The following is a 21956-nucleotide window of genomic DNA, read 5'->3' on the forward strand; positions in this document are numbered from 1 at the left end:
TCAATTGACCTGTCTTCAAGTTTGCTGATTCTTTCTTCTGCCAGCCCAAATCTGTTGAGCCCCTTTAGTGAATTTTTCATTTCAGTTATTGTACTTTACAGCTCCAGAATTTCTATTTGGTTTCTTTAAAAAATACTTTCTATCTTTTTATTGATAATCTCCATTTGGTGGCACATAATTCTTATGGTTTCCTTTAATTCTTTAGACATGGTTTCCTTTAGTTCTTTGAACATATGTATAATAGCCAATATAAAATCTTTGTCTAGTAAGTTCATCTGGGCTTCCTCACTGACAGTTTTTACTGACTGCTTTTTTTCCTCTTTTTTTTTTCATTGCCATATTTTCTTGTATCTTTGTGTGTCTTTGTTAAAAATTGGGCATCAAATAATCTAATATGGCTACTCTGGAAACTAGATATCCCTCTTCCTTTCCAGGGTTTGTTGTTGTTGTTGTTTGTTCAGGGGCTTTTTTGAGCTAATTCTCTGAAATGTGTACTCTTTATCATGTGCAGCTACTGAATTCTCTGCTTGCTTTGCTTAACTGTCAGCTTAAGACAGAGGTTTTCTTTAATGCCTTGATCTGGTAAGTCTCCCATTCTGTTCTGAGGGGCTCTTTGTGTGTGTTGAGCATAACTTCAACACTCTATCAGGTTACAACTCTGCTTTTGCCTTTACTTCTTGCTTGAGTGGAGACTCAAGGTCAGCCAGAGGTGAGAGACTGGGGATTTTTAGGTCTTTCCCTGCATGGGCATGTGTCTTCTAGATCCCCAGGTATATGGGAGCATTTCAAAGCCCCTTTGGACAGCTCATCCCCTAGATTTTCATTTAAGTTTTTGTGTCAGCTTCTTGTTTGCTCCAACTTGTATTGCCACCTCAGGCAGCTGCAAAGTTAAACAACTGCTGCTGAGTGTATTTGGCAAGCACTCTGGGGATAGGGCTTTTCCCAGTAAGTGAGCTCTGCATCAGGTCAAAAAAGAAGAGTTTTGTGTATGGGCTTTTCCAGGGAGCTAACAGACAGTGACAAGTTTCAGAGAATGAGCATTTGGGGAGCTTCAAAGTTGTTCTGCCACCTCCAACGGCTGCTAGTTTTCACAGGTACTGTGATTGTGAGGCTGTGATGGTTTTTAAGGCTACCATGGGGCTGGGGAGATGGGCAAATTAAAATGCTACAAACCTCACTGTTCTCAGCAAGTTTCAGACCTTTTTCTTAAATTAACATTTCTTAGGTTGTTACCAGATGTTAATTTCCAGGATTCTGAAAAGGTCAATTTTTCCTAGTGTTCTTGCTGCTTTTATGGAGGAGCAGATTTTCAGAAGTCCTATCTCTACCATCCCAGTAGTGATTCTTCCACTGTATTTTTAGAAAGGGTTTCTTGGGGCCAGGGTGGATAAAAAACCCTGACACTAAAACTGCTGACCTAAGGCTGGCGGCTGCAGAGATTTGGTGAGTACCTCCTTTTGTCTCTGTAGCTTTAGCACAAGCATCAGCCAAGCAGGATTTGATTGTTTTCATCCTTGTCTCTTCCTGCTTCCTAAAAAGTCCCTCTTTCTCTCTCCCTCCTCCCTTCCCTCCCTCTTTCCTGTCAACAAGCATTTGTTGACCATATCTTTAGTGCCTGCGGGTCAAGTTCCTTCTCTGAGGAGCCTGTGCTTTGGTGGAGAAGGACATGTTTGCAGAGCAGACCACCAGCACTGCAGGGAGTGCTGCGACTGAGGGAGGGATCTAGGGGGCTGGGGGAGCCAGGGTAGAGTGATGGATGCTCTTGGGGAAAGGGAAGTCTGGAAGGAGAAAAAATACTGTCTAAGTCCCCTAGAAAGGGAATACCAAGGGTAGTGCTCGGTTTCCCCAGCTGAGATATAGGCCAGTGGGGAGATGAAAAATCCACTCCACTACAATAGAGACACAAAAACACTGTAGGACCTGTGAGCCATATTCCAGACAAAGGCTCCCACTGGGAGCTGGAGAGAACCCATCCCCACAGGCGGGCAGGGTCGGCTCTGTCTGCAGGTCTGCAGCAGCAGCAAGAAGCCATCTCAGCCAGATATTGTCCCACCAGGCAAAAAAGAGCCTTTCTCCCTGGGGCGAAAAAAAGCCTGGTTTGTACAAGGAAAGGGCCCAAAGCCAAGAGGTGCATGTGTGTGAAACTATCTAGAAATAAACACAAGGCCCAGCCAAAGCTAATCAGAGAGGGACATCTGCTCTGTGCTACTCACACCATTCTGTGACAGGCAGAGAATCAGGACATCGCGTGGGAAAGGGCAGTGAAGGGGAGGAGATGCTGCCCATCCCTTGCCCAGCAGCTGACCTTAGATGAGACACTTCTCCCCTTGGAGCCTCAGTTTCCTTATCTGCAAAATGGGGATAATAACATATTTTTATCTTTTGCAGAGCTCTGTGAGGATCACGTGAGATGAAGGCCTTGAAAGGACCCAGGGCAGTGTCAGGGGCCCAGTAAGTCCTTGTCTTTCTTTGACTTTTAGATCAGTTGTAAATTGGAATCATAATTCTAATGGGTTTTTGAGTAAGTTGAGTAATATTATACTTTGTCCTAAAAAAAGTCACTATGTATTCCTCATCTTCTTCCAAAAAGGACTTCAGGAGCTTACAATAAAAGGCAATAAAACCTTTTACGAGGGCAGAAATAAGAACTGAGTGATGAAGTGTGTATTTGGCTGATGGTGCAGGTAGGTGATTACACACAAAATCCATTGCAATCAAACACAAAACAGTCCTCAGCTTCTGGAAGTCAAAGCAAACAGAGTGCCAGGAAAGGTGTTTCCTTCCAGTGAACTCTGGGGAGTTTATCTGGAGGGCTTCTATGTAGGGACCTAGATAGCGCAAGCACGCAGCAAAACGGGAGGACAAGAGGCCCATGCCCAGTTTCAGGAAGAAGAGTCTGAGGTTCAGAGAGAACCTGCCCCCTTTCTCCCAGGCTCAATCTGCCTTTACCACCATGCTCTCTTTATGAATTTGCTTAGGGGCTGAGCACATGTGTATTCTTTCATTCATTCACTGTTCTGTGCATTTCCATTCCCTGGAGCCTCCTCTGCACCAGGCTCTTGGCTGGGTTGGTGATAGCCCCAGCCAGAGGGATTAGATATAAGCCTTTCTGGAGGAGATGCTTGAGCTAGACTGAAAGGACAAAGAATAGTGAATTTGGGGTAAGAGTCCAGGTAGAGGAGGAGACATTCTGGGGGTGGGGAGGACATAAGAGTACAGGTTCAGAGTGGGAGGGCCCCAGACATCCACAATGAGGCTGGAGGTAGGGGACATGGGAGGAACAGTGGTGAGAACTGCAGGAGGCTGTGCTGATGAGGACAGTGCTGTGACATACTGAGGAGGAGGCTGATGGGGATTTGGTGGGGGAGTGGAGAGGGAGGGATTAAGGATGATGCCCTGGTGTCTGCATAGGGAAGCAGGCGGCTGGAGGCCCCCTCCCTGCAATGGGGAACTAGAGGAGAGCAGTTGGGGGAAGTGCTGGGTTCACTGGGGCCAGGTCCAACCTCTGGGTCCAGAGGAGATGACTGGCTGGAGGCAGGAAGTGGGGGCGTCATCAGCATTATGGGGGCGCCAGAGCCACAGGGGTGGGAGAGAGAGAAGAGGGCCAAGGGCAGATCCATTTAAGAGGCAAGTGGGCCCCATAGGAAAGGCATACGAGAAGGGGTCAGAGATGTGGGAGGAAACGCAGGCAAGAGTCAGAGGGGGACCCAGGGGAATGGCCAATGTGAGGCCCAGGAAGAGAGACAGCAACGCATCTGTGTCTGCTGGTACGGCGATCAGGTGGTCAGTGGTAACTTTGGTCAAAAGGATGTGAGTGGCGTGACAGTGAGAAGAGACTGGAGGGGCTGGGAGGAGTGGAAGGCAAGGCAGAGGAGATGGGAGTGGGGTAGGGGTGTGTAGCCTCTGAGGGAAGCTTCACTGTGAGTTGGGGGAAGGGCACACGCAGAGAGAGTGCATTTTGGGTGAAATGAAGGTGGCAGGAGGCAGGCTGGCGGTGAGTACAGGTGAGTCTGCAGGTTGCATGGAAGGTATGGAAAGGATCTTCTCCTGGTGCCTCTGCCAAGGGAAGGACAGGCCATGTCAGGGGAGGGATGGGGACACACAGGAGAACCATCTTGTGTTGAGGGACCCACAGTAGCGAGTCCCGCAAAGACAAGAGGCCGTTTCAGAGTGGGAGACCAGGGATTAAAGTTTCTGAGGCTGATAATGAGATTTGGGAGGTGGCCAAGGGCATAGAGGGGACTGTCACTGGAATTGTAACACTGGAATGGTGTCAAGAAGCCAAGAAAGGCAGCACTGGGCACTGCAGCTCTGGGGACAGTGGCTGGAATTGGAGGGGACACAAAGACCTGGCCCAGGACCAAAGGTCCTGAGTTATGGGGTGGTGCAAGGATTGGCACCTCCAGCCAGGTCCCAGGTCAAGGGCAGACTTCCAGGCCTGGGTTTAGTAATTAAGAAAACCTGGGACTCACCGGGATCACCTCTTCTTCCAGGCTTGCCACGCCGTCCAGGGGGGCCTAGACAGGAAAACAAGGACGGACTCATTAAGAAGGGAACCCAGTGAGCTTGGGCACAGCCTGCCTGCTGCCAGCACCACCGCATCACCACCCCCCAACCCACACCCATAACAGCAGCCTGGGGGCAGCCAGCTCACCACCTTGCTGGCTGGGGGAGGGGAGAGGAGTGGGGATAAAGCGCCATCTCCTGCGCCTCCCTCCCCCCTGCTCCTCTGGATCCTCCCCTGTTGGCTGCGTTCTCATCCCTCACTCATTCATTTAGTTATTCAATTAACTGTTCATTATTTCATTCCCAAGTCCTTTCCCATTCAAAAAGGTTTACTACCTAGAAACTCTTGAGGCAGAAGAGTTTTGCCACTGAGAAACTTCACACTTTCAAGAAAAATAAGGCTGAGGGTGGGAGTTAACTTACAAAAGCCCGGACAAATGCTTTTTAATATTCACTAAAATAAAACAACAGAGACAACGCACCACATAAAGACACTATCATGGCATCTCAAATGTTTAAACTCGGTGGTAACAGGCTCTATCCTATCCATCTACTTCCTTTTGCTCACTAGACTTTTTGGCACCTCTCTCCCCTCCCCCACAGCTCCAGGGAGCCGCTTATAAATTTCTTGTGATTGCACATAATGTACACTCCAATGCACATTCTTTTCCGTATCCAGTCTTATCCATACATTTTTGCACTTTCTGAATCTGATGCAGATCATCCTGCCTCTGCCTTCTGCCCCTCGGCCCATGTCAGCCCCCGAGACCTGAGTGACTGCGATGCTGAAGAGGAAGAGGGCTCTGGGTCATGGAACCCAGAACCTGGCGGCAGCAGGGCCCAGAGCACAGCTCGCCTGACCTGGGAGTGGAGGGCTGAGGCCTCAGCCAGCGCGCCCTCATCCCGGCGCCGCTCCTGGAGCCCTGCTGCAAACCTCCCTGACGCTCCCTTGCCTTCCCCTCTCTGCCTCCGTTTTCACTCCCTGTTAGTCTAACTACCCCTGATTCTTCCTCCTGTTTTCCTTCTCTGTGCAGAAGTTTTAAAGCTTGATGTAGTCCAATTTGTCTATTTTTGCTTTTGTTACTTTTTTGAACTTTGAGTTAATTTTAACCTTTTAACCTTTTGAGCTAATTTTTGTATATGGTATAAGGTAAGGGCCCAACTTCATTCTTTTGCATGTGGGTATCCAGTTTTCTCAACAGCATTTGTTGAAGAGACTATCTTTTCCCCATTGTGTAGCCTTGGCGCCTTTGTCTAAAATCATTTGACCATATAAGTGATGTACCCCTGAATTCTGGGAGTAGAAATTCATGCCAGTTACATAGCCCTTGACTTTTCCCGAGACCAGACAGAGACCTTGAGTTTTATGCTGGAATGGCTCAGGGCTGTGTTGATTAGCGAGGCTGAGATTCTGGCACCCCCATAACAAACAATAGCTCCTCACACCAGTGTAACAGCTTATGAAGAGCCTCCAGGTCAGTGATCTCAGCCAAGGCCTGCAACACCTGCAGTGCATGGACAACTGCTTTCAACACCTCCATGTGGGTGTCTCACCAACATCTCAGACCCCTCACGGCTAAACATGCATCCTGCTCTCCTCCCGGCTCCTTCATGGGGCTGACAGCGCCTGGAAACCTCGTGAGGCTGGCCGGTGTTTGGCCCGTTCTATCCAGGCACATCTGTTTTCAGGGTGAGTGAGGGTGTGGGAAGAGGGACCCCAATGGCACACCCAACATCATGCTCCTTTGGTTGTAGGAGAGAAGAGGCCCAGCTTTCACTCACAAGGTCCAGCAAACTGGTCCCTGGATTCTGTGCTCTCACCAGGCTATAAAAGGCCTGTGCTTGGCTCAGCAAGGTTGCTCACTCGCCCTGGGCCTCAGGCTGACGTATGGGGCGTGGCAGGAAAGGGGCCCAAGAGTGGGAGAGTAAGCCAGGCTCTTCCTGGACATGAAAGCTAAAGCAGCGCCATGGTTTTCTAACGGTCATTACTGGGTACGACTGTAAAATTCTCCATCTGGGAAACTCAAGCCAGATGAAGACATTTACTGCCGCTGAGGTGGCTGAACTAATGGATTTTTCGGGGTGGGTCTCCTGGGTGGCATGGTTAGGCAGAAGGCCCAATGAGGAAGATGCTAGCAAGTGGGCAGCTGCCCAGGCAGGGTGGGGTGCCCTGCCTCCCAGGGCCTTTGGGGGAAGCTCCCAGCAGGCCTGGACTGGGTGGGGGTCCTGGGGGCTGCTGAGTGCACAGGGCCTGTGGGGCTGTAGCCCTGGCAGGCTGGACAGGACTCCCAACTGAAAGGGCTTAAGTAAAGGAGACTGAGGCTTGTGAACTCTCTGCAGGCCAATTCAAACCAGATCCTGGAGGCCTCTGTGTGAACAGCTCACAAACTGACAACTGGTCAACCCACTCTTCTAAGGTTCATACTCATTCAACTGTCTCCAAGATAATTCTATTGAGAGGCAACATGTCCAAACCCAAAATCATCTCCCAATTCTCTGTGTGCTCCCAACAGCGTTCTCTTCTCTCCTAGGTGTAGGTATGATCAGTACCCACAGAGCCAAGCCAGAAACCACCTGGGAGCTGTCCGAGGCATCCTCTTGCCCCACACTTAACTGAGACCCCTTCCTCCTTGGTGTCAGGCAAAGGCTGCCCCCACACTTAGCCTCTTCCACCCACCCTTCCTGCTGTGACTCGTTTGTCCTCCTCCTAACAGAAGGTAGTCCACTGCAGTGTGCAGTCCGCGTCTTGTGCAGCCTAAGGTCCCTCTTTACCATTTCTTGGCAATCTCTTTAAAAGACTGTCAAATCTAACAAGATCCATGGCTTAGAAGAGATGCAAGACTATCTTATTTGATGGGCAAAGCTGTTGAGATGAAAGATACTTTCTCTCCTTTCTCCCTACGGCAGGTGATGGAGGTGGTGAGGCCTGCCAGCCTTGATCAAATAGAGGCCCTGGGAGGGGGGAATGCCAGAGCTGAGTCCCATGCTGACCACTAGGCTCCCTGTCTGCTGCTTTTGCAAACAGAGAGGCCTTGCACACACAAGGCCTGGATTGTGGAACCTGTAGTGGGGAAGGCAGGAAGGACGGCCTTTCATGAGTTTCTAGATTGTCAGGTGCTGAGGGCCGGCCATGGGCAGCAGCCCTGGTTCAGCATCTACTAGGTGCCAGGCCAGCTACTCATCCAGCAAATAGGAACTTGGAACCCTTTGTGCTCCAGATCTCCTGTGGCTCATCCAAGGAGCTCATCTATTCCCTACTCAGCCCTCTGAAGAAGATGCTGGTATGCCCTGTATAGAGGGGAACTCTGAGGCTTAAGTGAGGTGAAAAGATTTGCCTAAGGCCACACAGCTGGCGCCTTGCGGAGCCCTTCATCATCAGTCTGTGATTCTTAAGGTGCAAGGGCAGCTGTGCCAGATATGTCGAACCCCCAGGCAGGCAGCCTTGACAATGGAAGGGGTGGCCACCCTGGGGCGAGCAGCAGGGCAGATGGGTTGTGGCCCTCTGGCATCTGGGCCAGGCCTGCAGCAGATTGATCTGGGCTCCCAGGGATAGCCTGGCCAGCTGGCTGCAGCTCAGATGTTCTCCGAACAAGCAAAACCAGGCTCCTGGCCTAGCAGTTTGCCTCAGAGCTTTCTGCTTCTTGGTTTTCTTCTGTTCCTTCCTTTCTACAGTGGCAGAATGTTTCCCACTTCTGGCACAGACTCAGACACTCAGGCTGCTCTGGAAGGCACCTGGGAGTCTGTCTTGATCGACCTGCTGATGTATAGATGGAGAAACTCAGGTCTTGCCCAAGGATGCTGCTGGAAAAACCGTCCCGGCTGGAGAGTCTCCAGGTGATGAAGACCAGCTCAGGCTGTTCTCACCTCTGTGTGACCCACACGGCTCTGGGTCAGGGGCTGGCAGCCATGGGGACGCTGGTGTTTCACAGTGGGTGCTGCCATGGTGGCACCTGCAAAGTTTCCTTCCAGAGGCTTTGAGCAACAGATACCAACAGGTGATGCTGGTGCAGAAGGGGAAAAGACATGACTGAAAGGAAGCTGTTTAACCTGGAGCAAGTTACTCAACCTCTCTGAGCTTTGGGTTCCCAATCCGTGAGGATAAAATTTTAGGGGTGATGGCAACTATACCTGCCTTGCAGAACTGTTAAACAGATGAGCTGGCAGCAGACACACCAGCTTGGGGGCACAAAAGAGGGGCCTATTTGGGACCCCAAGAAATAACTGGCTGCAGGGGCCTCTGGGCCATTAGAATCTGGGGACTTGATGTACATTGGTTATGTGCTTCCCAAGATGGGTGAAGCCTGAGACAGGGCAGCTATATTTCAGTATAGCTCAAGTACGGTATAGAGGGCAGGGTTTGAGTCCAGAGGCTGGCGAAGCCCTCATTACACCCTGACCTTGAGCCCACAGGGGCAGGGACAGTCTGGAGCTTTTCCAGGTCCCTAATCACAGTCTGTCTGTGGACCTAGGGATCAGGATGCCCGGGCTGAGTGGTCTGGGAATGAGATTTCTCAAAGAAATCCTGAGGTTTCAGGCATCGCATGGGCTGGTGAGGGCTCCAGCTCGCTGCTAAATTACCCTTGTGACAACCATCTGCACATTAAGTAACTCCAGGGAGGATGATGCTTTTCTCAAGCACTGTTCGAGGCCAGACAAACTGGAACCATTTCTAACTGATAAAAATCTCATCTCTGGTTGGGCTGGAGCCCTCATGTCACTGACCAACTCCAAAGGGGGCCTGAACGCCAACAGGCTCCAGGGAGGCCTGAGCAGTGAGGACCTGGTTCTCGCAGTGGTGGTCTCCCTCAATCCTTCCCGGCACCTCCCTCCCCTGATGATACCTCCTTCAGCAACGCTTGCTTTATTGCTGTCCTCTCACAACCCTGGGGCCAACCGGGGGACAGCCTGCCCAGGCCCCTCCCTCTCCCTCTTCCCCTGGCTCCAACAGTCACTCAGCAACCCACCCCCTCCCCGCCCATACCCCAGCCCCTGCTCCTCCCTCCTGCCAGCCCCTAAGGGCAGGAGCTTTTGTGCAATTTATCTAACTGAATCTATACTCAGATCTGAAAAATGCTTTAAACCCTCTCCACACTTTTTTTCTCTAAAGATTGGGGAAACTGAGGCTCAGAGAAGTCAAGAAAGGCTTTTTTATAACTTTTAAAACTTTTTTATCTTTTTGAGCAAAGAACTATTCCAGGTGCCTCTTACAGTCTTCCAGGGAATTGAAAATTTTTCCATTAAGAGAATTTTTTTTTTTGGCTGCATTGGGTCTTCGTTGCTGTGCGTGGGCTTTTCTCTAGTTGCGGCGAGCAGGGGCTACTCTTCGTTGCGGTTCGTGGGCTTCTCATTGCGGTGGCTTCTCTTGTTGCGGAGCACGGGTTCTAGGCATGCAGGCTTCAGTAGTTGTGGCTCGTGGGCTTAGTTGCTCCGCAGCATGTGGGATCTTCCTGGACCAGGGATCGAACCTGTGTCCCCTGCATTGGCAGGCGGATTCTCAAACACTGCACCACCAGGGAAGTCCAAGAGAATTTTGTAAAGACCAAAATGAATGGAAATCCGAAGGTGCAACGTCTGGTGAATACGTCAATGAATCAGAACTTCCCAGCCAAGCTGTAACAGTTTTTGCCTGGTCATCAAAGAAACATGCAGTCTTACCTAGAGGGGTGGGATAGGGAGGGTGGGAGGGAGATGTAAGAGGAAGGAGATATGGGGATATATGTATATGTATAGCTGATTCACTTTGTTATAAAGCAGAAACTATGTATAGCTGATTCACTTTGTTATAAAGCAGAAACTAACACACCACTGTAAAGCAATTGTACTCCAATAAAGATGCTAAAAAAAAAAAAGAAACATGCGGTCTTGCATTATCCCGATGGGAGATTATGCGTTTCCTTATTGACACTTTTCATCGAGTGTTGCTTTCAGTTGGTCTAGTTGGGAGCAGTACCTGTTGGAATTAATCGTTTGGAAGGAGCTCATAATAGAGGACTCCCTTCCAATCCCACCATATACACAACACCACCTTCTTTGGATGAAGACCTTTATTTGGTGTGGTTGTTGGTGGTTCATTTCACTTGCTCCACAATCTCTTCCGTTCCACATTATTGTACAGTATCCACTTTTCATTGCCTGTCACAATTTGTTATAAAAATGGAATGTTTTCATTACGTTTAAGTAGAGAATCGCATGTGGAAATACACTCAAGAAGGTTTTTTTTCCGCTTAACTTACGTGGAACCCAAACATCAAAGTGATTGACACAACCAAGCTGGTGCAAATGATTTTCAGCACTTGATTTGGTTATTTTGAGTATGTTGGCTCTCTCCTATGTGGTGTAACGTTGATTGTTCTCAATTAATGTCTCAATTTGATCGCTATCAACTTCAACTTCAACTGGTCTACCTGACCGTGGAGCATCGTCCAGCGAGAAATCTCCATGAAACTTTGCAAACCAGTTTTGACACGTTCCATCAGTCACAGCACCTTCTCAATACACCGCACAAATCTCTTTTTTTTGCATTCCAGTTGCATTTTTACGCTTCTTGAAATAATAAAGCATAATATGCTGAAAATGTTGCTTTTTTTCTTCCATCTTCAATATTAAAATGGCTACACAAAAATTCACCAATTTTGATAAGTTTTTAAAAAAATGCACCGATATGACAGCTGTCACAATACAATCTAACAAAATTGTTTTGAATGAAGTTAAAGACAACTAAGCGCTACTGGCTAGAGCCATCTTATGGAAAAAACAGAGCGAAATTTTGGCCAACCCAAATATTTTATTTTTTTAAGCTTAAAAGCCCTTCACGTGAGCTTTGATTTCCATGAGAATTTCTCATAACCTACATGTTAAAAGTCCAGTCAGAAGGTCCTAGAAAAGAGCAAGTGAGGCCTTCAGAGCATGGCCAGCACGCTGGTGGACATGGACTTAGGAAGTGACCCTCAGGGAAAAGCTGGCCACTCAGCTTATCCCACCCATTCCAAGGCAACTTGACCCTAAGGGCGCTGGACCCAGGCCTCCCACTCCTGCGAACAGGAGAACAGAGCTCTGCTGAGGGAAGGGCATGCCAGCCCCCAGAAGGGCCTAGGGTACTTTCACTTCCGCATCCAGGAAATAAGGGAAGCAAGTGGGCACTAGTGTGACCAACTATCCCAGTGTGCTCAGGACTGAGGGATTTCCTGGGCCTTTTGGTGCTAAAACTGGGACAGTCCCAGGCAAACCAGATGGTTGGTCACTTCAGTGGGCAGCCTGTGAGCAAGGAGGCTCTCCACACTGCCCCATCTCCCACTGCTCCCCCTCACTCCCCACCTACACCCCCTGCCACACAGCCTTCTTTCTGCTTCTCAAGCCAGCCAGGCCGGTCCTAACTCAGGGCCTTTGCACCAGCTGTTCCCTCTGTCCTGGGGCTCTCCTCGCATGGCTGGGGCTATTCTGCATGGTGGACTCTTTGTTGAGCTTCCTGGACACCTTCACTGATCACCCTCTCTGGCATGTTTTCTTGTTTTATTTTCTTCCAGTCACTTATCTCTAGCAAAATTACCTGGTTTATTTATTTTATTTGCTCTTTAGTGTTTATGGTTTCTCTCTCCTCACTAGGATGTCAGCTCCCTGAGGATAGGGCTCCTGTGTGCTGGTTCATAGCTATCGCCTGATAGGCAATAGTGACACATGGGTTGGTGCTAAACAAATGGTCAGAGCATGAATGAACTCTGTTCTGGTGGTAGGAGGGCACCAAGGTGTCACTGATGAGGTACCTGCTGCCATCACCTGCTGGCACCTCACATAATTCTTGCAGCAGACCCATGAGGCAGGGACACCAGCGTCCCTGTTACAGCGTGGGAGAGGGGCTGCCCAAGGTCAAGTGGCCCCGCAGCTCGGGCTCCTCTGCTGCCCGCTGACAGGACTTTAAGTTCTGAGGAAGCTGCTCCAGCTTCACTGACCACACACCCCAGAGCAGCCAAGAGGCTGAGTGGAAAAGTTCTGCAGAGGCCCCTGCTGGGCTGCTCCCGGCATCCTGGCCCGTGAGGCCTCACACAGTTCCCTGCACTATTGACTCACACTCCCAAGGGGCCCAAGTGAGTCACCATTTGTTTTTCTTGACCTCCAGGGCCAGGGCAAGGACCACGGCTCCCACTGGAGAGTGTCAGCAGTCAAGAGCTGGGTCTGAATTCCCTGGCCCTTGTCCACTGAAGACAGGCTGCTAGGGGGCGACTCTGCCGTCTTCCTGCTCCTCCTTCCCTAGTAAAGCAGTGGCTTCCTGTCCTTCAGCCACTGGCCCCTTATGGGGGCCTGGGGGTCCCATGGCCCTCCCCGCACACTCAAACGCTGGGGTGTGGGCAGGCCCATGTGCTTCAACATCTGCAGTTCTTTATCCTGGCCCTGGAAGGGTCGGCACACTGTGTCCAGCAGTGTTATGAGCAGCATAATTTTTTTAAACAGCTTTACTGGGATATAATTCACATACCATATGAACCACCCAATAGTTTTTGGTATATTACATTATATTTTAAAAAATGTTAATATTTTTTAAAAATTGTGATAAAATATACATAAAACTTAGCATCTTAACCATTTTGAAGAGTACAGCTCAGAGGACTTCCCTGGTGGTACAGCGATTAAGAATATGCCTGCCAACGCAGGGACACAGTTTCAATCCCTGGTATGGGAAGATCCCACTTGCTGTGGAACAACTAAGCCCGTGCACCACAGCTACTGAGCCTGTGTGCCACAACTACTGAAGCCCACGCGCCTAGAGCCCGTGCTCTGCAACAAGAGAAGCCACCACAATGAGAAGCCCTCGTACCGCAACGAAGAGTAGCCCCCGCTCGCTACAACTAGAGAAAGGCTGCACACAACAACGAAGACCCTATGGAGCCAAAAAAAAAAAAAAAAAAAGTACAATTCAGTGGTATTAAGTACTTTCACACTGTTGTACGACCATCCCTATCATCCCTACCTCCATAGCTCTTTTCATCTTGTAAAACTGAAACTCCATACCCATGAAACAATAACCCTCTATTCCCCCTCCCCCAGTCCCTGGAAACCACCAGTCTCCTTTCTGTCCCTATGAATCTGCCTACACTAGGTACCTCATATGAGTGGAATCATATAGTATTTGACCTTTTGTGTCTGGTTTATTTCACTTAGAATAACGTCTTCAAGTTTCATCCATGTTGCAGCTTGGTTATAGACTGAATATTTGTGTCCTCCCAGAATTCATATATCAAAATCCTAACTCCCAATGTGGCAATGGTATTAGGAGATGGGGCCTTCGGAAGGTGACTAGGTCATGAGGGTGGAGCCATCATGAATGGGATTAGTGCCCTTATAAAAGAGACCCTAGGGAGTTTCCTCATACCTTCTGCCATGTGAAGATACAAGAAGATGGCCATCTATGAACAGAAGTGGGCTCTCACCAGATACCACATTTGTCAGTGCCTTGATCTTGGACTTCCCAGTTTCCAGCACTGTGAGAAATAAATATTTGCTGTTTAAGGCACTAAGTCCATGGTATTTTTGTCATAGCAGCCTGAACGGACTAAAGCAAGCATGGAGCAGGACTTCATTCCTTTTTATGGCTGAATATTCTTCCACTGTTCACCATTTTGTTTATCCATTCATTTGGTGATGGACACTTGGGCTGTTTCCACCTACCCTGATGCTTCAGTGAACACTGATGTACAAGTATCTCTTTGAGTCCCTCCTTGCAATTCTCTTGGGTATATATCTAAGAGTACAATTGCTGGGTCACATGGTAACTCTGTTTAGCTGGGCAGCATTTTTCATTTCTAGCAGAAAAAAGGCTTGTCCTGTGCTTGGTGTTCCTGTTCATTCCTGGTCCCCTTGGGAGAAGATAGCCCTCCTCTCCCTCTCTGTCTTTCTGGGATCATAGGCCACGCCCTACCAGGCTGTCTTCCCGAGCAGCTGTGGAAGGGTATAAAACTCAAAAGACTGATTTCATCCCCTGTACCTTTGTAAACAAGACAGACAGGGTCCCTACCATCACAAAGCCTGTTTTCTAAAGAAGAAGGATTGTGTTTGTGTCTTAGAAATTCTGCTTTCACTAGTATGGCCTGGAGCAAGCCAATTCCTGCCTCAGGGTGTCTGTCTCCTCACCTTTGGACTGGAGATAGTGACCCCAGGTCCTAAGGTCCTTTGAGATAACACATGACATTTAACCTCTCAGACCCTCAGTTTCCTAGGCCCCAAATGGGGATTTGAATACCCAATCCTCAGTCTGTCACTCAGGTAGTCATTCCCGAAACATCCACTGGAGGCCCTGCAGGCACTGGGAATCCCGTGATGGACCCGGCATGGGTCCTGTCTCTGGGTTCTGTGGTCCAGAGATACCGGCCCACTGAGGCGCTAACCATGACACAGTGTGACAGGGTGGGGACTGGCTACGTCGCCAGTGGGACCACCCCATGACACGCTGTCCCTGCAAGCTCAGGTGTGCTCATGCCCTCATTGTGCCACTCTCCATCTGTAAGGACCTTCTCTGTGCCTGGAAACCAACCTCTCCAGGACCTGCTCGACTGTCCCGTCCTCCCCACAGCTGTCTGGAGTCGAAGGAAGCTGGACAGGTCTGCTCCCTGGCTGGCTGGAGGACGTTGGGGTGGAGGACGTTGCGGGTGGAGGATGTTGGACTTATGTGGCACTACCTGAGAGGGAGGCACTGGTGGGCAGGGGCCTGTGGGCTGGGGCAGCTGAAAGTGGGGTGTGGGCAGGCCAGCTGTGCACAGCCATCAAGATTCCTAGGCTCACCTGGTCCCCAGGGCCCCTGGCTGTGGGGACATTGGGGACTCCCTGGGACCATCTCCCATCTATTCAGATGCCACAGTCTGGCCAGAGAGGCCTGGTGTCCTCAGACACAAGTGGCCCCTTTCTTTCCCTCCTGAGGTTCTGTGCTGCTCTGGCTGGGGCTGGCCTTATCTGGAGGGTGGCCCCTGGGTAGGGCATGCAGGAGCCCTGCCTGGGAAGCTTGAAGTCCCCTGCTGAGAGTGGCAGCTCCCATACACAGGCCCCAGCTCCTGCCTACAGCTCCAGGTCAGACTTCTGCCGTGGGGAGACGTCACCACCACTTTGGCTGTTCCCAGAGCTCTGGAGCAGGGTATTGGAATGCCATGGGAAGCAAGGAAGGTGCTCCTGCTTGTGGACCTGCAACATGCCAGGCATTGTGCTCAGGGCTGTACAGGTGTTCACTCTTCTGTTCTGCTCAGCACCCCTGCCAGGGAGGTGGCATCTACCCTACCCTACAAATGGAGTACAAGAGAAGGGACTTGTCCCAAGTCATACACCTGGTGTGTGGCAGAGCTGGGATTCAAACCCTGCTGTGTCCAATTCCAAAGCACTTGCCTTTTTTCTTTCTTTCTTTTTTTTTTTAAGGAAAAGAACTAGGGACTGCCTGGGGCTTCTCCCCTCTATCCAGATGCCATCGTCTGGCTAGAGACGCAGACACAAGCAGCTCCTTTCCCATCCTAGGTCTGGTACTGCTCTGTGGGTGCAGGAGGGCCGGGTCACCCTCCAAAGTGCTCAGGGGTTCTCGGTCCCACCCTTAGTTTCAAATTCAGTGGCGCTGGAGTGATCGAGAATTTGCATTTTTAGTAAGTTCCCAGGGGATGTTGTTGCTGCTGGTCCAGGAAACACACTCAAAACCCAACTGTTTTCTTTCTCTCTCTCTTTAAATATTTTCTTTCTTACGAAAGACTTCAAGCCTTGTACTTTCCACATTACCTTCTGTGTGCTCAGGGGATGGGGGGTTGGAGCCAAGCTGTGAGTTTACAAAACCCAAGGAACACCAGTTCTGGGTTCATAAACCACCAGCAATGATTTCCACTACAACCACCACCGCCACTACTACTAGGACTACTGCAGTGCACACTCACTTAGAATTTACTGTGTACCAGGTGGTGTTCTGAGCTCTGTCATGTCAATCCTCCTGTAATTTTCACAGCCACCCTTCATCTCATTCTATTGAGGAGAAAACTGGACCCAGAGGGGGCAAGTCACTGGCTTGGGGTCACACAGTATCAGTGGCAAGGTCAGGACTTGACCAGGTGGTCTGGTGCCAGAGATCATACTCTGAGCCACAGACTCTTCTGCCTCAGGATTAGATGAGGTGGGACAGAAGCTCCTCACCACTCCTAGTAGAAACTGGCTGAATGGCCTAAACCGAAGTCCTTATCCCCTGCCCCACCAATTCTCCATCTGAATTCCCAGTCTCTGTGAACAGCAACACCATCCACCCAGTAACCCCCAGGAATGTGGGTGGATCCATCCCATTCACACTTCCTGAGCACCCCCTCCAAATACAAAAGACGACAAGCCTACTGGCTGACCATGTCTTGGCCCTGTCCTGGCATTTTACGTGGATTACCGTGCACCACACAACAACTCCATTCGGTGGGTGCTATTATGCCCATTTTACAGTAGCAAGAGGTTAAGGAACACGCCCCAAATGACAGAGTCAGAAGAGAAAGAACCAGAGTCTGCCCCTCTCTATCCGCACCAGGTCTGGTACCAGCATATCTCCCTGGGTCAACGGTCACGGCCTCCTCCGTGGCTCCCTTGTTTGATTTCATTCTCTGCCCCACAGTCAGTGCAGTCCTTCTAAACCACAAATCTGATCATGCCACTTCCTTTAAAGCCTTTCACAGGCTTTCCACTGACCTTGGGCCACAGTCTGAGCTCTTTGGCCAAGGCCCTTCCAGGTTGAGCCAGACTTCCCTCTTTGGCCTGCTCTGCCCATCCCCTACTTGTCCTCCATACATCACTCCTGGCCCGGAACACACCACAGCCCCATGTGTTGCTCATGTCTCCAATGTCATTTCTCCCATTACTTGCCAGAATAACTCCTCCTCATCCTTCAAGACCCAACTAAGACATGGACCCTCCCCTGGGAAGCCTTCCTGGCTGCCCACCCTTGGGCCAGGGGTATTTACTTGCTTCAGCACTTAGTGCACTGGGATGGAGCTGTCTGCCCAGCTCTCTCTCTCTCTCTGCTAGACTGTGAGCCCCACAAAGTGGAGACCATATTCAATTTGCCTTGGTGCTCCTGGCCCTGGCTCAGGCCAAACCCAGTTAAACTGGACTAAGGTGGATGGTCACCAGCGGCAATGCGAAGAGGCTCTGGACTCTAGGGTGTCCATCAGCAGCTTGTCTCCGGGTCTGATCTTTGCTGGGCATTGGGAAAGGGAAAGATGTGATCTTGTCTTCTTTATTATTTAGCACATGTGCCTCACCCTCTCTGCCCACTGGGGTAGGAAAACACCCATTGATGAACCAAGGGCAAGCTGCCACAGTCTTTCTAGCTGGGGCTGTTGGAAACCACTTGGGGCAGATTTAGCCCTAGTAAACTGCTCTTAACCACTCTCTGAGGAGATCCATGGGCCCCCAGATAATTAGCCGCATGTGTGTGGGAGACAGGTCTATTTTTTCCCAAGGATTTATGAGAAGGGGGAGTATTCTCATTGACCTCCATTTCAGGAAAGGCCTCTTTCTGGAACTCTTGCCGAGTATTCCATCAACAGTACAGCGCATATGCTTGCAGTAAGCCTGCTTGACATCATCATACCCAGCATATGTTTCTTGTCTTATACGCATTTTAGCACTTGCTTTGGGGACTGTATGTATTTCTGAGGGTCCCTAAACACAGCTCCGAATGAAGCACTTATAATTCATCCTTCATGAATGTCACCACTGCTCTTTCTAAACATATTTGGAAGTGGATTCAAAGTTTATTTAGAGAAAAAAAATTTTTTTAGTAGACAGAGAGTGTTTGTGAATTCTTCTCCAGACCCCCTCCCCCTAGGGACCTTGGGAACAGCTCCTTCAGCTCACAGACACTGACATCCTCAGAGGAGACCGTGAACGTGTGAACATGGGCCGTCTGTCCGCCCAGGCATTTCTCCAGTTCCTCCTCGGTTTATTCACCTGTTATGCTGTTTCTCCCTCCAACCAATTTCTTTCTTTCCTTCTACTCATGTGCTCATCCATATATCCCGCTGTAGAAAAACTACTCACTACATAGTTCTGAGTGAATGAAAGACTTTATTCACCCAGACAATCAAATATTCACCTAAATATTTGTTCATCTATTCACCCATCTGTTAAGTTATCCATCTCTGTTTCAGTCATCCTTTTGATCACCCATCCTTCCATCCATCCATCCATCCATCTGTCTATCTGTCCATCCAACATTAACCCACTCTGTGCCAGGCACTGGGGATACTCAAATAAATACATCTGGTTCTTGTTCTTGCGCAGCTCACGAGGAGCTGGGGGATGATATGCAAACAGCCAATTACAGCCCAGCATGGGAAATGATCTTAGAGAGATGTGCAGGAGCTGTGGGCGTCTGGGGAAGGAGCATGGATGCCTGGAAGCAGGGCTGGTACAGAAGCAGAGATAAAGCCATCCACAAATGGAAAACCTGCCCATCCTGCCTATAGCCCAGAACTAATGAGGTGGCAGCTTGGGGTGAGTGGAGTCAATAGCCCCTCTAAGGCTTGAAATTCCACCTCTGCCTTGCAGATATTTTCTGTCAGAAACAGACTTCTTGATGGGGCCCACTCAGACTTATCACTCTCTAGTGATCTTTCATCCCCATTCTGCAGAGGACAACCAGGGACTCAGGAGAGGGGACAGGCAGAGAAGAAGCAGCAGAACCTCCATATCAGAGTCTGAGGACTGGCGGACAATCCCTGTAGGCTGCTGCAGCTGTTGGCCATTGGGGAGCCCTCAGGACAGCACCAGCCACTGGCCTACCTGCTCCCACTTTGAAAGCTTCCATGGTGCTTGGGACCTGGGCCTGATCATTTGGGATCAGGGCTCTCCCTGTACACCATGTGTCCCAGAGTTAAACAGAAACCCCTGGCAGGTAAGTTGTGATCCCTCTCTGGGAAGCAGAGAGCTCAAAGGACCCCTCAAACCCTGATATTTTAGCACCTCCCTTCTCCTGTTCCCATGCCAAGGGCTGAGAACAAGGACCTTGCTTGCAGAGCAGGGACCATGCCTATCAAACTCTAGGCTCTGGCCAGGCCTTAGGCTCTGGAACATGCAGAGAGTGGCCATGGTTCAACAACCATCATGGGAGCTGGACTGACCGACACTGCCTCACCTGGGTGACGATGGCAGGGCCCTCCACAGGGTAGGGCAGTCCCTCTGCCCTCTCTGGCTGAGGGTTCCCCCTTCATCACAGGTTCATCTTCCATGCCTCCCTCTTCCACACACACCCATTCAATTATAAGTCCTGCCCATGGTCTCTGTAATCCCTGTCAAATGGGCCCTCTCAGCCTCACTGCCTTCAACCATCTGCAGCAGCCTCCTCATACAGCCTCCCTTCCTCCAGGCTGGCTTCCCCATCTGACCTCTTCCCTGATCCCCTCATCCAAGGCACCTTTCTAAATCTGGGCATGCCACTCTTCCCTAAGAGAACAAAATCAAAGCCCAGGGCAACTTCCTTAGCACAGAAGCAGGATGGTAAAAAGAGATCTGGGTTCAAATTTTGCTCTCTCACATACTATCCAGTGAGCTTGGGTAACTCTGGGCCTCAGTTTCCCCATCTGTAAAATGGACATATTGATACCTTTCTCACAAAGCAGTTTTTGTTAGAATTATGGCTGTAATATAAAGTAAAGCTTTTTCCCAAAACAATGCCTCAGAAAGGAAGGAGTCATTTTATATTCAAGTCTTTACAGAAGTCTTTCATTTTATATGGTGTGTGTTCAATAATTTATTTAAAAAAATAACAACAAAGTACCGTTTGGTGAAAACACGCAACCTAAACCAATCCTAATCAACATTAGTTCTAGATGTTTATAGAGGTAACCCAAGGGATCTATTTAAAAAAAAAAAAAAGAATCCAGGTATTTAAGGATGGGAGATGGAATGTATACATTTATCTCGACTACTTCCAGAAACCTGAGCTCCAAGGGCAAACAGGTCAGGAGAGGAAATACTAGCAACAATATTTAGGAACCTGGGAAGTAGACAAATGAGGGATTACTGCCTGTGCAGAAATGGGACAGCCAATATATATATTTTTTAAACATCTTTATTGGAGTATAATTGCTTTACATTGTTGTGTTAGTTTCTGCTGTATAACAAAGTGATTCAGCTATATGTATGCATATATCCTCATATCCCCTCCCTCTTGCGTCTCCCTCCCACCCCTCTAGGTGGTCATAAAGCACCGAGCTGATCTCCCTGTGCTATGTGGCTGCTTCCCACCAGCTATCTATTTTACATTTGGTAGTGTATATATGTCAAAGCCACTCTCTCACTTCGTCAGCCAATATTTTAAGCCAGGACTGGGGACACCTCAAGAGCAACCCAACCTACAACACAGAACAAACACCCAAAGCCCAGGAACTGGCAGCACCAGGTATCTGATGATCTGGAATCTAGACCAGAGGTCTCAAGCCATGGCCCATGGGCCAAATTTTGCCCACCCTCCATTTTTGTAAATAAAACTTTATTAGGACACAGCCATATTCATTTGTTTATGAACCGTCTATGACTGCTTTTATGCTACAAAGGCAGAGTTGAGTAGTTGCGATGGAGATGGTATTGGCAACTAAAGAGCCCATGTGTTCTGGAGCCCGCGCGCCACAACTAGAGAGAAGCCCGCGTGCCTCAACGAAAGATCCTGTATGCCGCAACTAAGACCAGATGCAGCCAAACATAAATAAATAAATATTACAAACCCCATGATAGCAAAGATTAAAATTCCACTGGAAAGAGTTGTGAGAGAAAGGTTGGGGGAAGTCTCCAAGAAAGGAGAACAAGACAAATAGATGCAGATGACTGGAAAGAAGAGATAAGAAAATCAGTCCAGGAAATCATGATTAGACAAGGGACTGTCCCCCCTCTCCTTGCCCCTCAATAAAAAACAAGCAAACAAAACAAAACCAAAAACACCCACCCAACCAACCAACCAAACAAACAAAAAAACTTCAGAAAAAGGGAACAAAGAAATTTGCAGGAGAAATTGTTAAAAAAAAAATTCAAGAAATTTGGTTTTCTGAGAGTCCAGCTCAGTGAAAGAAAATAGACCTTGGTAAGGCACTTCAAGTTGAAATTTCAGAACTCTGGGGTTAAACAGATGATTCCAAAAACATCCAGAGAGAAAATGGCAGGTTTCACACAAAGGACTGAGAAAAAAGGAAGGCTTTGGACTTCTAATAGATAATGCCAAAAATTGAAATATCAAGAAGTTGCAGGATATTCATGTTATTTAGAGGAAAGTGATAATTACCAACAGATCCCCTCTATTTGTCAGGTGCTATGCCAGGAACTGGGGATAAAGTGGGAGTAAGATAGCATAGCCTCCACCATCATTACAGACTAGTGGGGGAGACAGGCACTGGTCCAATAATGTACCAAATTACAGACTGGTAAGTGCTATGAAGGAAAAGTATGGGGACCTCTTACAGTATATGATA

General features: G+C 49.1%; 1 protein-coding gene across 1 annotated transcript in view; it reads right to left on the reverse strand.

The window, feature by feature from the left end:
- COL23A1 (collagen type XXIII alpha 1 chain) overlaps positions 1–21956 on the reverse strand; it is a 353566-nt gene that overhangs the window by 65636 nt on the left and 265974 nt on the right. Inside the window, exon 3 of the mRNA XM_027098167.1 lies at positions 4473–4517. Coding sequence (XP_026953968.1) covers positions 4473–4517 — 45 coding nt within the window. The remainder of the gene's footprint in view (positions 1–4472; positions 4518–21956) is intronic.

This window comes from Aethalodelphis obliquidens, unplaced genomic scaffold, assembly GCF_003676395.1.
Source record: "Aethalodelphis obliquidens isolate GAN/ISIS:26980383/991018 unplaced genomic scaffold, ASM367639v1 scaffold121, whole genome shotgun sequence".
Classification (NCBI taxonomy): domain Eukaryota; kingdom Metazoa; phylum Chordata; class Mammalia; order Artiodactyla; family Delphinidae; genus Aethalodelphis; species Aethalodelphis obliquidens.